The 13,995-nt window shown below is 52.4% G+C and overlaps 2 protein-coding genes across 4 annotated transcripts in view; one reads left to right on the forward strand and one right to left on the reverse strand.

Annotated features, from left to right (window-relative positions):
• Positions 1-509: 509 nt before the first annotated feature.
• On the forward strand, positions 510-11,746 carry ARFGAP2 (ADP ribosylation factor GTPase activating protein 2). Of its 3 annotated transcripts, XM_064288183.1 has the most exons (16): positions 512-727; positions 895-1,013; positions 1,580-1,652; positions 2,140-2,271; positions 2,359-2,439; positions 3,287-3,368; positions 3,649-3,705; positions 4,806-4,858; positions 5,355-5,491; positions 5,614-5,745; positions 7,811-7,939; positions 8,018-8,152; positions 9,348-9,474; positions 9,633-9,726; positions 9,845-9,963; positions 10,509-11,746. In XM_064288183.1, exons 1-16 carry the CDS (start codon positions 656-658, stop codon positions 10,527-10,529), a joined length of 1,563 nt encoding a protein of 520 aa, XP_064144253.1. In that variant the 5' UTR covers positions 512-655; the 3' UTR covers positions 10,530-11,746. The 3 variants fall into 3 exon arrangements, with proteins under 3 accessions (XP_064144254.1, XP_064144253.1, XP_064144256.1); XM_064288184.1 differs by lacking the exons at positions 895-1,013; positions 1,580-1,652 and having other exon boundaries at positions 510-727; XM_064288186.1 differs by lacking the exons at positions 512-727; positions 1,580-1,652 and having other exon boundaries at positions 898-1,013.
• Positions 11,747-12,471: 725 nt separating this feature from the next.
• The window catches only part of CSTPP1 (centriolar satellite-associated tubulin polyglutamylase complex regulator 1), a 227,164-nt gene continuing 225,640 nt past the window's right edge, over positions 12,472-13,995 (reverse strand). The window contains exon 9 of the mRNA XM_010592082.3: positions 12,472-13,991. Within this exon, the coding sequence (XP_010590384.1) occupies positions 13,817-13,991 (175 nt within the window). The 3' untranslated portion in view covers positions 12,472-13,816. The remainder of the gene's footprint in view (positions 13,992-13,995) is intronic.

Genomic DNA, 13,995 nt, shown 5'->3' on the forward strand with positions numbered 1-13,995 from the left:
CCAGAGGGCATCTGGAGCGAGGCACGGACGGGTGTCCGTCGGCCTATAGTATGTTACGGGATGAGGGTAGTCAGGGTGTGCCATCTAGGAACTTACTCTGGAACTTCGGGACCCTGACCTGGGGTGGGAGTGGAGAGCTGCCACGGCTCGAAGCTGGGCCTTGGGGCCTGAGTTCTGCGCTGCGCGGGGAGCCGGCCAATATATCTTCCCGTTCAGGCCGGTCGGACAACGAGTGCTCGGCAGGACGTTAATTATTACTCACCAATCGGTAACTGGCCAGAGCTCAAGCCTCTGTCCCGACCTCCTGTAGCGCCGCCTCGTGAGAAGTGGCTCCACCTTCTGGGCGAACTGAAATGTCAGAGGAACACTACCGAAGGAAGTTTGGGCCAGCCTGCGAGCCGTCGCTCCGCCCTGTCCGCGGATTGGCCACGGCTCGGCGCGGCGTTTATTCTGGTGACCATTGTAGAGCTCGGGGCTGCTGACGTCTCTGCTCCTGTTCCGCCGGCTGCTCATTGGTCCAGATCGGGCCTAAATCTTACCACCCCTTGGTTGACAAGGGCAGGGTCGAGGCCGACCCGGTTACTCCGCCTTCCCAGGCGAAGATTGGCCCGCGACAGGACCCGTCGTTCGCGGTTGTGTCTGGGAAGGAGAGAAAATGGCGGTGGAGCCGAGCAAGACCGAAATCCAGACACTTTTTAAGAGGCTTCGCGCGATTCCAACCAACAAGGTGCCTGAGCGGGAGGCGTGCGGGACCTAGTCCTGGCAGAGGGACTCTCCCGGCACTTCTGGGGCCTGAGGGAAGGAGAGGGGCGGGGTGGGCTCTTTTCCTGGGATGTCAGCGACCGGCCTCGACTCGGGGCCTCTGACCGTTTGCTCGTTGCCTTCTCCAACCAGGCCTGCTTCGATTGCGGCGCCAAGAATCCGAGTTGGGCTAGCATCCCGTACGGTGTTTTCTTGTGTATTGACTGTTCCGGGGTTCACCGCTCATTGGGCGTCCATGTCAGCTTCATCAGGTGGGGCCTCCGCGCGGCTGCGGTGCTTTTTTTCCCACCCTGCCGGCCAAGGCCGTGGCCAGCAAGGGAGAGTGGCTGCCGCGACTAGGATCTCTCTCAGTTCTACATGGTCAACCTCTGGGCCGAGAGCCCGGTAGCCCCCCACGGGAGGGAACCGCTTCTGTGGGCTTTTTGCGCCTCGGTCGAAACTCCATTATTTTCTGGAGGTCAAGCTTGAGACCCTGAGCGTTAGTTTGCGGGAAAGAGTTAGCTGTTTTGACCTTGTTGTTACTGATATATTGACCGAGAAGTGAGACTGTGGCCGTACTTAAGAGGAAACCCAAACCAAAGCTTGCGTGCCTGGAAATTCGACCTCTTTTGGGATCTGGGGAAGTAATTAGTACCCTTTTGAATAAATGGAGAGCAAAGCTTTCGTGGACTGGAAGAGTGGAGGAAATGAGGGTGGTGGCTACTTAATGCTTCCTGGGTGTTCACAGCAGCCTGGGGCCAAATGACAGGTGTGGGTCTGCCAGGGAAGCTTTTCTCCCGGTGTCTGCCGGTGGGTGACATGCAGCCCTTGCACACAGGTCCACAGAGTTGGATTCCAACTGGAACTGGTTCCAGCTGAGGTGTATGCAGGTCGGCGGGAATGCCAATGCGGTAACGCTCCTTCTACAACCCCCCTCGCCATTCTGTCTGAGTACTAACTGTACCATGACTTCCCAGGAGGCCTCCTTCATTACCCTGTTCAGAGGGTTCTTTAGTCGGTGTGTAACAACACTGAACATTATTCTCTAAACTTGGAGATTGGTCACAGTTCTTTTCAAAGGGGTTTCAGATTCAAACCAAACTGGACAGATGTTCTTAGGGAGAGGCCAAGGGAGTTGGGGCCAAGGCTTTGTGGATGAAGGATGGGCAGAGTGGGTATAGCCTGTTGTCCTCAGGCATGAGGGCTGGGCTTCAGTCAGTCATATCAGTCTTTTTTGCAGTAATTTCTGAGGAACTCAACTTCTATGTAAAACTTCTGATATCAATCCTGTATAAATAATAACTGGGCTGTTATTAGAGAGTGTTTTCTACAGCCAGTACATTTGTGGTCTGGTGAGAATCACCTACAGCACACTCTTCTCTTTTCTTCATTCCTCAGACGGCTTTTTTCCGCCAACATGGATGCACAGCCAGCGATGCCAACACCAAGTATAACAGCCGAGCTGCTCAGATGTACCGGGAGAAGATCAGGCAGATGGGGAGTGTGGCCCTGGCTAGGCATGGCACTGATGTAAGTGCCTGTTTCCAGGGGTGGGATAGTGGGTGAGAGTGGGAGAATTCAGAACCTTGTGTTCCAGGGGTGACTTTTCTCTTCTAGCTTTGGATAGACAATATGAGCAGTGCTCCCAGTCACTCCCCAGAGAAAAAGGACTCTGATTTCTTCACAGAACACACTCAGGTGAGTGCCTGCAAGGAATGGTTCCCATAATTGTTCCTGATAAGTGGCTTACTTACAAGGTCAAGGCCTTTTTTGATCACAGACAACCAGTGCATTCACTTTGGTGCAATACCATGGACGGGGATGTCTGGACCCACGGAGCTGGTGACTGTTGCCTGCTGGGTGGGCCAGGTATTCCCATCTTCCATGAATAGTGGTACAACATATCCCTTCTTAGGAGTGGACCCTTACAAAGTGGAGATAGGAGGAGGAGAAGCTTCTTGAAGGCCCAAGTGAAATCAAGATCCCCAAAGAATTTTTCCCGGATTCTTTCACTATAAGGAAGGCACTGAGGTTGGGGAAATGAAAGGATTCCCTCCCTGTGCCCAACCCTGTGAGGAGGGTTTCCTCTTGCCTGGCACTGGGTGCTTAAGTCTCATTTTGGATCCTTGCTCCTTACTTTGCATTTCTGTGATGTTAGCCAAGTCACTTAACCTCTCTGAAATGGAGATGTATCCATTTCATTGGGTTTGTTGTGATAATGAAATGTGGAATAATGATATGTGGAAAGCCCTCAGACTTGGGCCTGGCACATGGTAAGCAACCAGTAATTGTTAATGGTTATTAAATTAGAGGAATGGGCTCTGGCTCTAAGTAAATAGTGGGGGGGTGGAGAGGGCTACTAGTTTCCTGCTTCTTTCTTCCACAGTAACCAGCAACCACGGTTTTATTTGCTTGCTAACCTACGGTTTCTTTTCCTCATGGTCTTGGAGTAGGGCCTTGTACCCATAAGTACTTGTAGGTTCTTGGTGCTCTTTGCCAGCAGGAGTGGCTCACTGAGGCTTCTGTGATCTGGCCTTCTTTTCAGCCCCCTGTCTGGGATGCACAAGCCACTGAGCCTTCAGAGACCCAGCAGCCAGTCCCGCCTGCAGAGAGCAGTGGCCTGGCACGTGAGTTCAGCCCGGATTCCAACCAAGTGTCCTGGTCCTGGGAAAGGAAGGGGACACTGGCCGGGGGAATAGGAGTGGGGTCTCCTAGCTCTCTGGGTGGGTTGAGATTCATCCCAGTTCCTTGGAGGAAGTGGTGGGTATTCCTTTTATCTTTTGGCAGCTTTGGCAATCTGAGTAAAGCCAGTGCTCCTACGGTTTTCCTGTCACTTCCCTTAGTGGGGCAGGGGGAGTCACAGGAAACATTGAGGCTTACAACTGACTCCCGCCATTGCACCCACAGAACTGGAGCATGGCCCCAACGCAGACCTGTTGGCCACCTCACCCAAAGCCTCTCTGGGTCAGTATGCCAGCTGGTGGGTGTGGGGTAGGCTGGGAGAGTGTGGGCCTTGAGTGTTTAGGTCTGCTGCTGCCTGGTTGTGTGGACTGAGGCCACAAGAGACTGAGCATCTGACCTCTGGAGTGGGGACTGATTGAAATGGTGGCTGCAGCATTGACCACAAGTACCTTAGAGCCAGACACTTTGGATTGATGAACCAGGGTGTGCTGGTGTGGAAGACTTGGGCTACCTGTGGGTTAGGGCTGGGTCTGGCCAAGTGTGGGGCAGCCAGCATGGACTGTGCTCCTAGCCCTGGGGTCTGAGACCAGGCCAGCCTGTTGTTGGTCCATTGCTAACCTTCTGTGAGGTGCGGTACAGCATTGAGCTGCTGAAGGCTGGAGGTGACCTTCGCCCTTTTTGGCCAGTCTTTGGCCTGCCCTTCACCTTTTACTTTTTCCTTAGTGTCCTTTCAGACTTGGTTCAGGGTGAACAATCACTTACTGACCTCAGTTTGTTCTGCTGACCCTCAGGGGTTAGGGAGGAAGCCAGCAGAGGAATGACTGTCAGATTGTTCCCACAAGAAGGCTGGCATGACTCTGTCTGAAGTTGGGCCCTGTAGAGGCCTATGGGATAACTCAGGCTTCTGGGCTTGGGAGTTGTATGGAATGGAGGCTCTGGGGCGGGCCCCTTGTTAGCCACAAGTCTGTCTCTCCTCCAGAGTCCATGTTTCTGTCACCTCAAGGGGCCCTTCCTGCCCGAGGTAACGAGCAGCCGCTTAGGGAGCCTGGCTTCTTGCTTGCCAGCTCCCTGCTCTAGTGGTTGAGGCTCGTGTTTGCCATCTGCCCCCCCACCTAGCAGTCTTCATGGTGGCTCAGGGACTTTTGACTGGCTATGGTGATTCAGGTCTAGGCTTCTGTCTCTATCTGCTGGGAGATGGACTTCCCCTGACCTCTCTGTGTTTGGCTTGGACTGTCCTGGATAGAGCTGGTGGCAGCTTTGCCTTCCCCTGCCTGAAGCTGTTCTTTCTAGAAGCTCTTGCTGTGAAGCTGCATGGTGTGGACTGAGTTGTTGGCTGCTGCCTGCTTTTGGCCTAGCTCATGCCTGTCCTCTTTCTCACACAGAACTGAAAACCTCCATCATTGGCAAGAAGAAGCCAGCAGCAGCTAAGAAAGGGGTAGGTGGGGAGAGGCAGTGTGGTACTGTTCTTAGGAGCTGGGACCAGCCTGCTTGGGTTCATCCTCTTGACTCTACCACTTACTGGCCATGTAACTTTGGCAAAGGTACTTAACATCTCTGAATCTTATCTGTGAAAGGGATGTGAAGGTCCTTACCTTCAAGGGGCTCCTGGGAGGAGACAGTGTGATTGTGCACACTGAGTGCTTAGCAGAGTGCTCAGCGTGTACCAGGCACCAGTCAGTGTCAGCTGCTGTCTTCAGGTGGAGGCCTCTGCTGGGGCTGTGTGAGTGGCCTTGCGGTCTACAGGCTATGGCTCGTGCTTAGTTCCCACAGAGCCCCTTTCTGTTCCGGGCATGTTGGCTGGGCTCCTATTTCTTATCCTGAGCTTTAAGAAGAAACCCGTATCTTGTGAGTGTGGCTGGAGTGCCCATGCCAGAGGGACTGGATGAGGTTGTGGTTGGCAAGGCCCCACATCACCTGATTCTCCCTCCTAGCTGGGTGCTAAGAAAGGCCTTGGGGCCCAGAAGGTGAGCAGCCAGAGCTTCAGTGAGATTGAGCGGCAGGCCCAGGTGGCGGAGAAGCTCCGGGAGCAGCAGGCAGCTGATGCCAAGAAGCAGGCCGAGGAGTCCATGTGAGTTTACCCCAGGGGCCCCGCCTCATGTGCTGAGCTTCAAGCCTGGCAGAGGTGAGGAGGCTGGGTGGGCAGGCAGGTCAGGATGGGTGCTGGCCTCTGACATATTTGTTTCCTCCAAGGGTTGCCTCCATGCGTCTTGCCTACCAGGAACTCCAGATTGATCGTAAGAAAGAGGAGAAGAAGCTACAGAATCTGGAGGGGAAGAAACGAGAGCAGGCAGAGAGACTGGGCATGGGCTTGGTGTCCCGAAGGTGAGGCTTAGCCCAGGGATGCGGTAGAAAAAAGCCGTTGTTCTTCTGGGAACTATTGCAGGTTCTTCTCAGCAGTTTGGGGTTCTAGGCTTATCCTTTCTCTGACGCTGAATAAATCATTGCTTGTTGGCACATAGTAGGTATGTGCTGAATAAGTACTGAATGAGTGAAACACAGGAACAGGTACTGTTATGCTATATCCAAGGTACCAGCATGGTGTTTCTTAATGGAGGTGCTGATTGGACAATTCTTTTGTTTTTCAAGACCTCCCTGAGAATTGCAGGGCTTTTAGCACCCCTAGTCTCTATCAGCTAAGTGCCACTTGTACTTCCAGACACTAGTAACACCCCCCAACCCCCCCTCCCCCCCCATTTCAGATGCTCTTTGGTTGGGCAGTATTCTCCTGTTTCAGAACCACTGGGCTTATATTATGAAGCCCTGGTGGCATAGTGGTTGAGAGCTTGGTTGCTAACCAAAAGGTTGGCAGTTCGAATCTACCAGCCGCTCTTTGGAAACCCTGTGGGGGAGTTTTACCCTGTCCTGTAGTGTTGCTGTGAATTGGAATTGGCTTGATGACAATGGGCCTTTTTTGGTTTGGGCTTATGTCGCCGTGGTTTTCTTAATTAAAAAAACAAAATGGGTTGCACACCACTCCCTGATGTGTTTCGCTTGCACTAGAAGTTAAACATTGGAGACTTCAGTATTAAATCTAGATTTTTGACTTCTCTGAAAAAATTGGAGCATCTGACAGTGCCAAGGCCGTCATTCCTGGCTGCAGTTAGCTGGTGCCAAGTGGTGGCTGTTCCTTAGAGAGGCACGAGCTCTGCTGTTGGCCTCGTTTACTGAAACGTAAGAGTCCTGTGTAGGAGGGAACGTTACACTGGTTTTCCAGGTGAGAAAAGTGAGATTCAGAGCAATTAAGCAATTTGCCTGAAGCCCACAAAACTAGTGGTTGGTGAGCTGGGTTGTGAGCACAGGCCTGTTGGATTCCAAATTCATTGTTTGTAGCCGTTGTGCTCTGTTTCCCCAGAAGAAGATATGGTTGGGTCTTTGGGCCAGCTGGATTTAAGCTATTCCCTCTTAGTCTGTTTGTCACTACTTAACAGCTAATCAGCAAAACATAAAATGTGAATCCTGAAAAGGACTTTAGTCTCCTCCCCTCCCACGTCTTGGCCATATAGGATTTATTGGGTACAAGTGTGAACAATTTTTCAGCTGCGAAAAGCCTGGGGAAAAAGTGTGTATATGCATGTGTATATGCACACACATGCCCACACACACCTTTTTTTTTGCAGTACAATAGAGTCTTTTATTTAAACCTAATCCAGCCTACCCTGTTTAAAGCCCCAATGCAAAATATTTACCGCCTGCTCTTCTCTCAGCTAAAATTTGTATGCGGTTTTAAGTGATTTTATTTACGTCAAATTGATCCTTTAAGTGTCTATGGTGCGTGAAAGATGGGGAAATGGAAGTATTGTCTACCCAATCTGATGCCCCTTCTCATTGGGAAACCAGACATCAGATCCAGGTCTTAATGCATAAGGCCAGGCTCTATGTTTTGAAATGTTTTCGTCTTAAATGAACAAATATGGAATAGATAATTAAGAACTTACCCTTTGTTGTCACTAGACTCATTTCCCTGGGTCTGGGCTACATTTCATCTTTTTCCTTTTGTGTGTGCGTGTGTGTTTGTCTCAGTGAAGGATATGGTTCATGGTGTAGCAAGTCTGAGTTGTTTTTAAGGACATTGTTATTAAAATTCTAACAGGCATATGGTCATTTGCCAGGGAAACCATGCTTTGAGGAAACAAAGCTGATGTGTAGATAGTTTAGACAGTACACTCTCGGTTGGGTCATCCCCAGCTGCTTTACTCATTCCTGGTTCATGACCTGCTGGGTACCTGCAGTCGTGCCTGGCCCAGCCTTGTGCACTGGTAGGGAGAGAAGGTCCTGGTTGGTGACCAGGGAGAGAGAAGCCAGGTTTATGTCAGCAGCACATCTTCTCTTGTGTGGTGACACTGAAGCTCACCACTGGGCTCACGCCTGGCTCTGCTTTTCCCCACAGCTCTGTCTCCCACTCAGCGCTGTCTGAAATGCAGGTGATTGAGCAGGAGACCCCAGCGAGTGTAAGATCCTCCCGCTCGCAGCTGGACTTGTTTGATGACGTTGGTACTTTTGCCTCTGGACCCCCAAAGTAAGGCTGTTGTTGGGGGCAGACTTTGCCATGATGCTCCTCACCACGCTTCCCTGAGCCACTCTGTTGTCTCCCCAGGTACAAGGACAACCCTTTCTCCTTGGGGGAAAGTTTTGGTTCCCGCTGGGACACAGATGCTACCTGGGGAATGGACAGGGTGGAGGAGAAGGAGCCAGAAGTGACCATCTCAAGCATCCGGCCTATTTCAGAAAGGTAGAGTGGTCTGGGACAGCAGTGTCCAGTAGAACTTTCTGTGATGATGGAAATGTTCTGTGTCTGTACTGGTCCCTTATAGTAGCCATTAGCCATGTGGCCACTGAGCCCTTGAAATATGGCTAGTGCAACTGAGGGGCTGAATAATTTGATTTTGGTAAATTTAAGTAGCCACATGTGGCTAGTGGCTCCAGGGCATGATCCGTATTTGACAGTGCAGGAAGCAAGCTTTGGTTTGAGCTGTGCTTAATGTCACAGAGGACCGGGCAGCCTTTTCTACTTAGGATCCATTTCTCTGATAGGAGGGGCCTGATTTTATGCTTCAGTACTGACCTCCCAAGGATTAGGTGTCTCTGGTCCCATCTTATTTATTATTTCAGTTAAAAAAAAAAAATCTTATTCCCCCCTAATGTGTTAGTTGACAGATTATCTGTGAATCATCCATTTGTGACTACTTCACAGGGCTGCTGGGAGGACGAAATGTAATGAAACTTGTGAAAAACCTAGCCCAGTGTCTGCACATTCAGTGTGAGGTATCCACACCAGGGTACTTTTGAAAGTAAAAGAGGGGACAGGAGACAGGCAGGTAGGGATAAACCAGGACTGTCACAGGCAAATCAAGACATGGTCACCCCAGTGTTAGGTAAATTCTAACTAGTAGGAGTAACCGTAGTAACATTACAATCTCCTACACTGTAATGTCAGTTAGAGGGTTTGGGGCACAAGCCCAGGCCCTCCAGACGTACTCATTCCTGCCTAGTGTAGTAACATGAGGTCTCGGTGCCTTGGCTTCAGTGTGGAGAAGGGAGGCTCCTCATCCAGAGAGAGGGCCCTGGGCTCCAAAGCCACAGACAGAATGCAGCTGTGGTAGACATCTTCCAGTGTTTTTTTTTTTTTTTTTGAGTAAGATCAGTAAAGGCCATTGGTACTTTTTTGGCCTTTGTACTCTGTACTCTGGAAACCCTGGTGGTGTAGTGGTTAAATGCTACGGCTGTTAACCAAAGGGTCGGCAGTTTGAATCTGCCAGGCGCTCCTTGGAAACTCTGTGGGGCAGTTCTACTCTGCCCTATAGGGTCGCTATGAGTCAGAATTGACTCGACGGCACAGGGGTTTGGTTTTTTGGTTTACTCTGTACTCTGCCTCCCCTGATGGCAACGGGAAGGGTTAGAGACATTGTTCTCCATCCACCTCTCAGAGCCACAAACCGGAGGGAAATAGAGAGCCGGAGCTCAGGCCTTGAGTCCAGTGAAGCACGTCAGAAATTTGCAGGAGCCAAAGCCATTTCATCTGACATGTTCTTTGGGCGGGAGATGGATTCGGAGGTAAGTGGAATTGTCTGCCCATGGCTGGAGGCAGCAAGTAGATGCAAGAGCTTCCTCCTTGCCAGAGCTTTGGGCATTAGTACTAGGTTGGCTTGGCCTGTAAGGGCCTGGGGTCATTGGCCATAAGATCCCAAGGCCTCACATTCTCTTTACCACAGTACGAAGCAAGGTCTCGGCTCCAGCAGCTCTCAGGCAGCAGCGCCATCAGCTCTTCAGACCTCTTTGGGGAGGTGGATGGAGCTCATGGAGCAGGTAAGGCCCCAGTGGCTTGGCAGGCACCGCTGAGGTCTTTCAGCAGAGCTGGAGGGCACTGTCGGCTGGGGAGGGTTTCCTGCAGGGCTCTGGGTCATCCTTTCTCTTGCTTTTACAGGTAGTGTATCTCTAGGGAATGTGCTCCCTACAGCTGACATTGCCCAGTTTAAGCAGGGTGTCAAGTCTGTGGCTGGGAAGATGGCTGTGCTGGCCAATGGTGTGATGAATTCTTTACAGGTGAGGCTGGGGCTGCTGGACCTGGGCTGGGAGGTGGCCTAAGGAATAGTGCTTAGAGGTTTGCCTTTTCACCCACATTCAGACACTGCTCCTGGGTAGCCCCTCTCAGTCTTAGAAAGAGATAGTATTTTCTTTTTTTGGAGGGGTAGCTTCCTTTCTCTGAGCTCCGTACCAGGGCTGGGGCCTCACACAGAGACAATGCCATGTCCACACTCAACTGTTCCCTAGTCATGTCACCTCTACCACTGCTTCTCCCTCCCTCCCCAGCTCTGTGAGTTCAGATAGGGCTTCCCCCTTGGGTTTGGGCCACAACCGCCTTCCCAAGTCACAATAAATATGAAACTATCTCTGCTGCGGTGAGACTGGTGCCTGATCACCCACTGCATCTCATTGTGGACTCCTTCCTTGAGGGTGCACAGAGCCTGCACTTGGTTCTGCTGCAGGGTGTGTGTGTGTCTGTCTGTGTGGTGGGAAGGGCACGTGCACGCAGGAAAGCTGCTGGAGGTTAGAGATGCTGACCTTGTGTTTTCCTCTCCCCACCCCAGGATCGCTACGGTTCCTACTGATGTAAGCTCCACGGCTCAGGCATATGTTGGTGACAGCAAGAACCCCATGATTCTCAGTCCAGGGAGGCTTGCCTGGTAGAAGCTGGGAGGATTTGTTACCTTCTATGTGTGGTGTGTGAGTGGGGTGGCCTTGGAGGATCTCGGGTGAGGGGAATGGTCAGTGCCAGCCTTGTCCTCTGCCTGTGGACCGAGCCCTTTGTTCTCCTCCCGTCACATCCTCTCCCCTGTGTGCTCGATTATTGTCCTTCTAATCCCACCCCCAAAGCTGCTGCTCACTTTCCAGCCACACTGGGAGTAAAGGGGAGAGGGTTCCCTCGGGATGGCTTATTCTGGGTCCAGCCCTTCCTCAAGTGGAGAAAATGAAAAGTATGAGGCTTTTGGCTGGCTCTAGGATCCTTCTTGGTAGTCTGGAGGCTTGGGGGCTTGGGCCTCAGTCCTCTGGAGCCAGTGGGGGAGACCTAGAAAATTCTGCCATCGGCCAGCCCCTGGGGGAGAGATGCTGGATTTGCTGCTGCCACCAGTGGCCTCTGAGTACTAGGAGAAGGCAGGCGGGAGGGGAAGGACCTTGGTCTGGGTCTTACTAAGGGCTAGAAACTTTACCTGGTGCCTAAAGGTTTTATTTGGGATTAGGGTGGAGGCCCGAGTGCTTTTCTCCTGTCTCACCACCCCTTTTACAGTCATCACTTGGATGTCAGGGGGAGGATTGCTTCTCCTGGGTGTCTTGGAGTCCTTCCATACCATCTGCTCTGGACCACAGGACCCTCTGTCCCCTCCTGAGATGTTTCTCTGCCCCTTTCTCCCCTGGTCGGTGACTGTGGACACTGTGGGCGTAGTGCTGACCAAGGAAGCAGAGGCTGTGAGGGACAGAAGCAGGCTCCTGGGCTCACCTTTCTTCCTCTGCACCATCCTGGGCTCAGGGGCCTGGACAGAACCCCACCAGTGAGAGCTGGAGGGGCCTAGGGCTGCAGGCCTCTCCCTCTAGCAGCTGGGCCATGCACTGTGTCATCCTTGGTGCCATCTTCCCCTGCCATGCTGGCAGTTTGGGTCCAAGCCCCCTTTGAGTTGTGGGTTGGGCACCCAAGCAACAGACCATTTTTCTTCCCTACCCTCCTCCCCCAAAGGGACATGACTTTTCTTTCTGGACTGTTTGTATTGCAACAAAGTGTGTCAAAATAAAGCCCCCACGGGGCCCTGGGCCCGTGCTGGTCTGAACTGAAGTACTGTCCTCTGGATCCTGCCCCCTGCCCAGAGCAGGCCCTCGCCTCACTCTCTGGGCTCCCACCGATACGGGTAGGGCGATGGTGAAGAAGCTGAGGGTATTCTCTCCAGGGCCTCCGGTCTGTCTCTTCTCTGAAAGCCAAAGGCCCCTGGTTCCTCGGCCCTGTGCTGCCGCGAGGTCCTGTGCAGCCTCGACCTCACCACCCTGTTGCACGCGGAGGAAAGAGCTGGTATTAGTTGGCCCTTTAACTCACCCGCTGAGCCACAGGCTGAGGGCAGGTGAGTGTTCTGAGTGAGGGCCCCAGCAGCCTTGTAGGCTCATCATGTTAGGATTGATGGGGAGCGGGTTTCTCAAAGGAGATAAAGAACTAAAATATTCAGACTTACTTAATGGAACCCTTTTAAATTCAGGAGGAAAAGATCTGTGTGTTTGTGTATAAACCCCTGGCTTGGCATCCCTCTCCCCTTAGAGAGGCTGAAACATTGGTGCCACCTCAGAGAGGCCCTCAGGGTACAGCTGAAAACTGCCACTCTGGGAAGTGGGTGATAAAAAGGGAGGGGGTAGAGGGAGCTATGTGCTCGAAGTCAGTGATTCCCACTATGGATCTGGGACTTCCAGCTTTGGAATAATCTGGGCCCCACCTGAAGCAGGTACCGAATCAGACTCTAGCGTGGCCCTGTGCATTTATAAACACGTCCCCCTGTGGTTCATACCACAATACACACCTAGGTTAGAGACCTGCTCTCTGGGACTGGAAGCTGGAGATGATTGTGACCCCAGAGACCTCACCGTGTGGCTTGGAGCTTTTTTAGAACTGGATCTCCTAGTACTGGCACAGGGCTTTGGGAGCCAGTTCCTGCAGCTGGTCAGTGGGGCTGGTCTGGGCATAGATGTGCCCAAAAGAATGTGCGCCCAGCGGTAGTGACATCAGCTTCAGAGGAGGCAGCAGCCTGTTTGGCCTTTGGGTGGGCTTTACTTGCTGGAGGACACCCCAGCCCGATTGATAGAAACTGAAAACCATTTGTCTACCTTTCTCCAGCCTTAGCTGGAAGCTTGTGCCCCTCAGGCTGGTGCCTTGTTCACAGCTGCACCCCCTCTTCCTTAGCCCAGAGCAAGTGCCTGGCAAGTGTTTAATAACCAACCCATGGCTGGCAGGTTGTGTGGTGCTAACCCTTCTGTTGCCTGGATCTGTGAAGCTATGGGAACTTGGCTTAGAACCCCCTGGGTCTTAGTTTTCTGAAGGCCCATTGCAGCTGTTAGCATTTTCCTTTGGAACCAGGGGTGCTCCCATGTGCAAAAGTGTAAGCCGCCTTCTCATCTGAGGGAGGTCTTCAGGCTTTTGGTGGTCCTCTGGCCCCCGGCTTCCAGTGTTACCAGAAAAGGTAGGATTCAGCACCAGAGACCCAAACACACCCCTTCCCTTCACCAGTCCTTTTGCATCTCCTCAGTCTAGTGGTTTTAGGCTCATCACTTACCAGATACAAGGGACTTTATTCATTTCACGTATTTAGCTATTAGATACAGGGAAGACTGGAAGCAGTTTTTGCAAGTGCAGTTTTCTTGCCCACCCTTCTCCTTCATCCTGTGATGGGTGGTGGCTCTTCCTCCAGCAGAAGGCCACAGTGGTTATGTCCCCCCAGTACTTGCATGTCAGGCCTCACCCTTGACCATGCAAGGCCCTTCGTTGGCTATTTGTGGTCTCCCCCTTCTCAAAGTTTCTGTGAGGGAGATGAATCTTACCGGGGGGCTAGCAGAAGTTGGCTGAGAAGAGACTACTTCCTCAAGGTTGGGAGAACTGTCAGCAGAAGGCTAAGGCCAAGTCCCCTTCCCTACCAGTGACCAGGTGGCCTCAGTTCAATCTGCAGGTAGCTTGGGGCCTGACTAAAGCCCAAAGACTGCTGGGGCCTGTGAGGGTAGGGTTAAGTATTGACTTGGCTGGGGGTGTTATTCAGCCTTTCTACCAGCAGAGGGGAGCATAGCACAGCGCTGGAGTGGAGGTTGGGCATCCCCAGGGCTGGGGTGGGAGCAAGGGACAGAGGAGGGTGATAGGTAGGACCCTTCAGACTCCTCAAGTCTCGGACTCATCTGTCTCTTCAGTGGAGCCATCGCTCTCTACATCCACTTTGCGGGAGTGATGGAGGGGTCTCCAGGGGGAGGCAACTCGGGAAGGGGTTCGGGAAGGCAGGCAGCTGGCTTCTGAGCTGGCAGTGACAGAGTTGACCAGGCCCGGGACCTGAACCAGCCTGA

Source organism: Loxodonta africana, chromosome 7 (genome assembly GCF_030014295.1).
Source record: "Loxodonta africana isolate mLoxAfr1 chromosome 7, mLoxAfr1.hap2, whole genome shotgun sequence".
Lineage (NCBI taxonomy): Eukaryota > Metazoa > Chordata > Mammalia > Proboscidea > Elephantidae > Loxodonta > Loxodonta africana.

What these genes read in the sequence shown, in the direction of transcription:
- ARFGAP2 (XM_064288183.1), top strand. Translation starts at nt 656, where the DNA reads ATGGCGGTGGAGCCGAGCAAGACCGAAATCCAGACACTTTTTAAGAGG. An exon ending in TTTGCCTCTGGACCCCCAAA is followed by an intron (nt 7,940 to 8,017) that starts GTAAGGCTGTTG and finishes TTGTCTCCCCAG; the next exon opens with GTACAAGGACAACCCTTTCT. An exon ending in ATCCGGCCTATTTCAGAAAG is followed by an intron (nt 8,153 to 9,347) that starts GTAGAGTGGTCT and finishes TCCACCTCTCAG; the next exon opens with AGCCACAAACCGGAGGGAAA.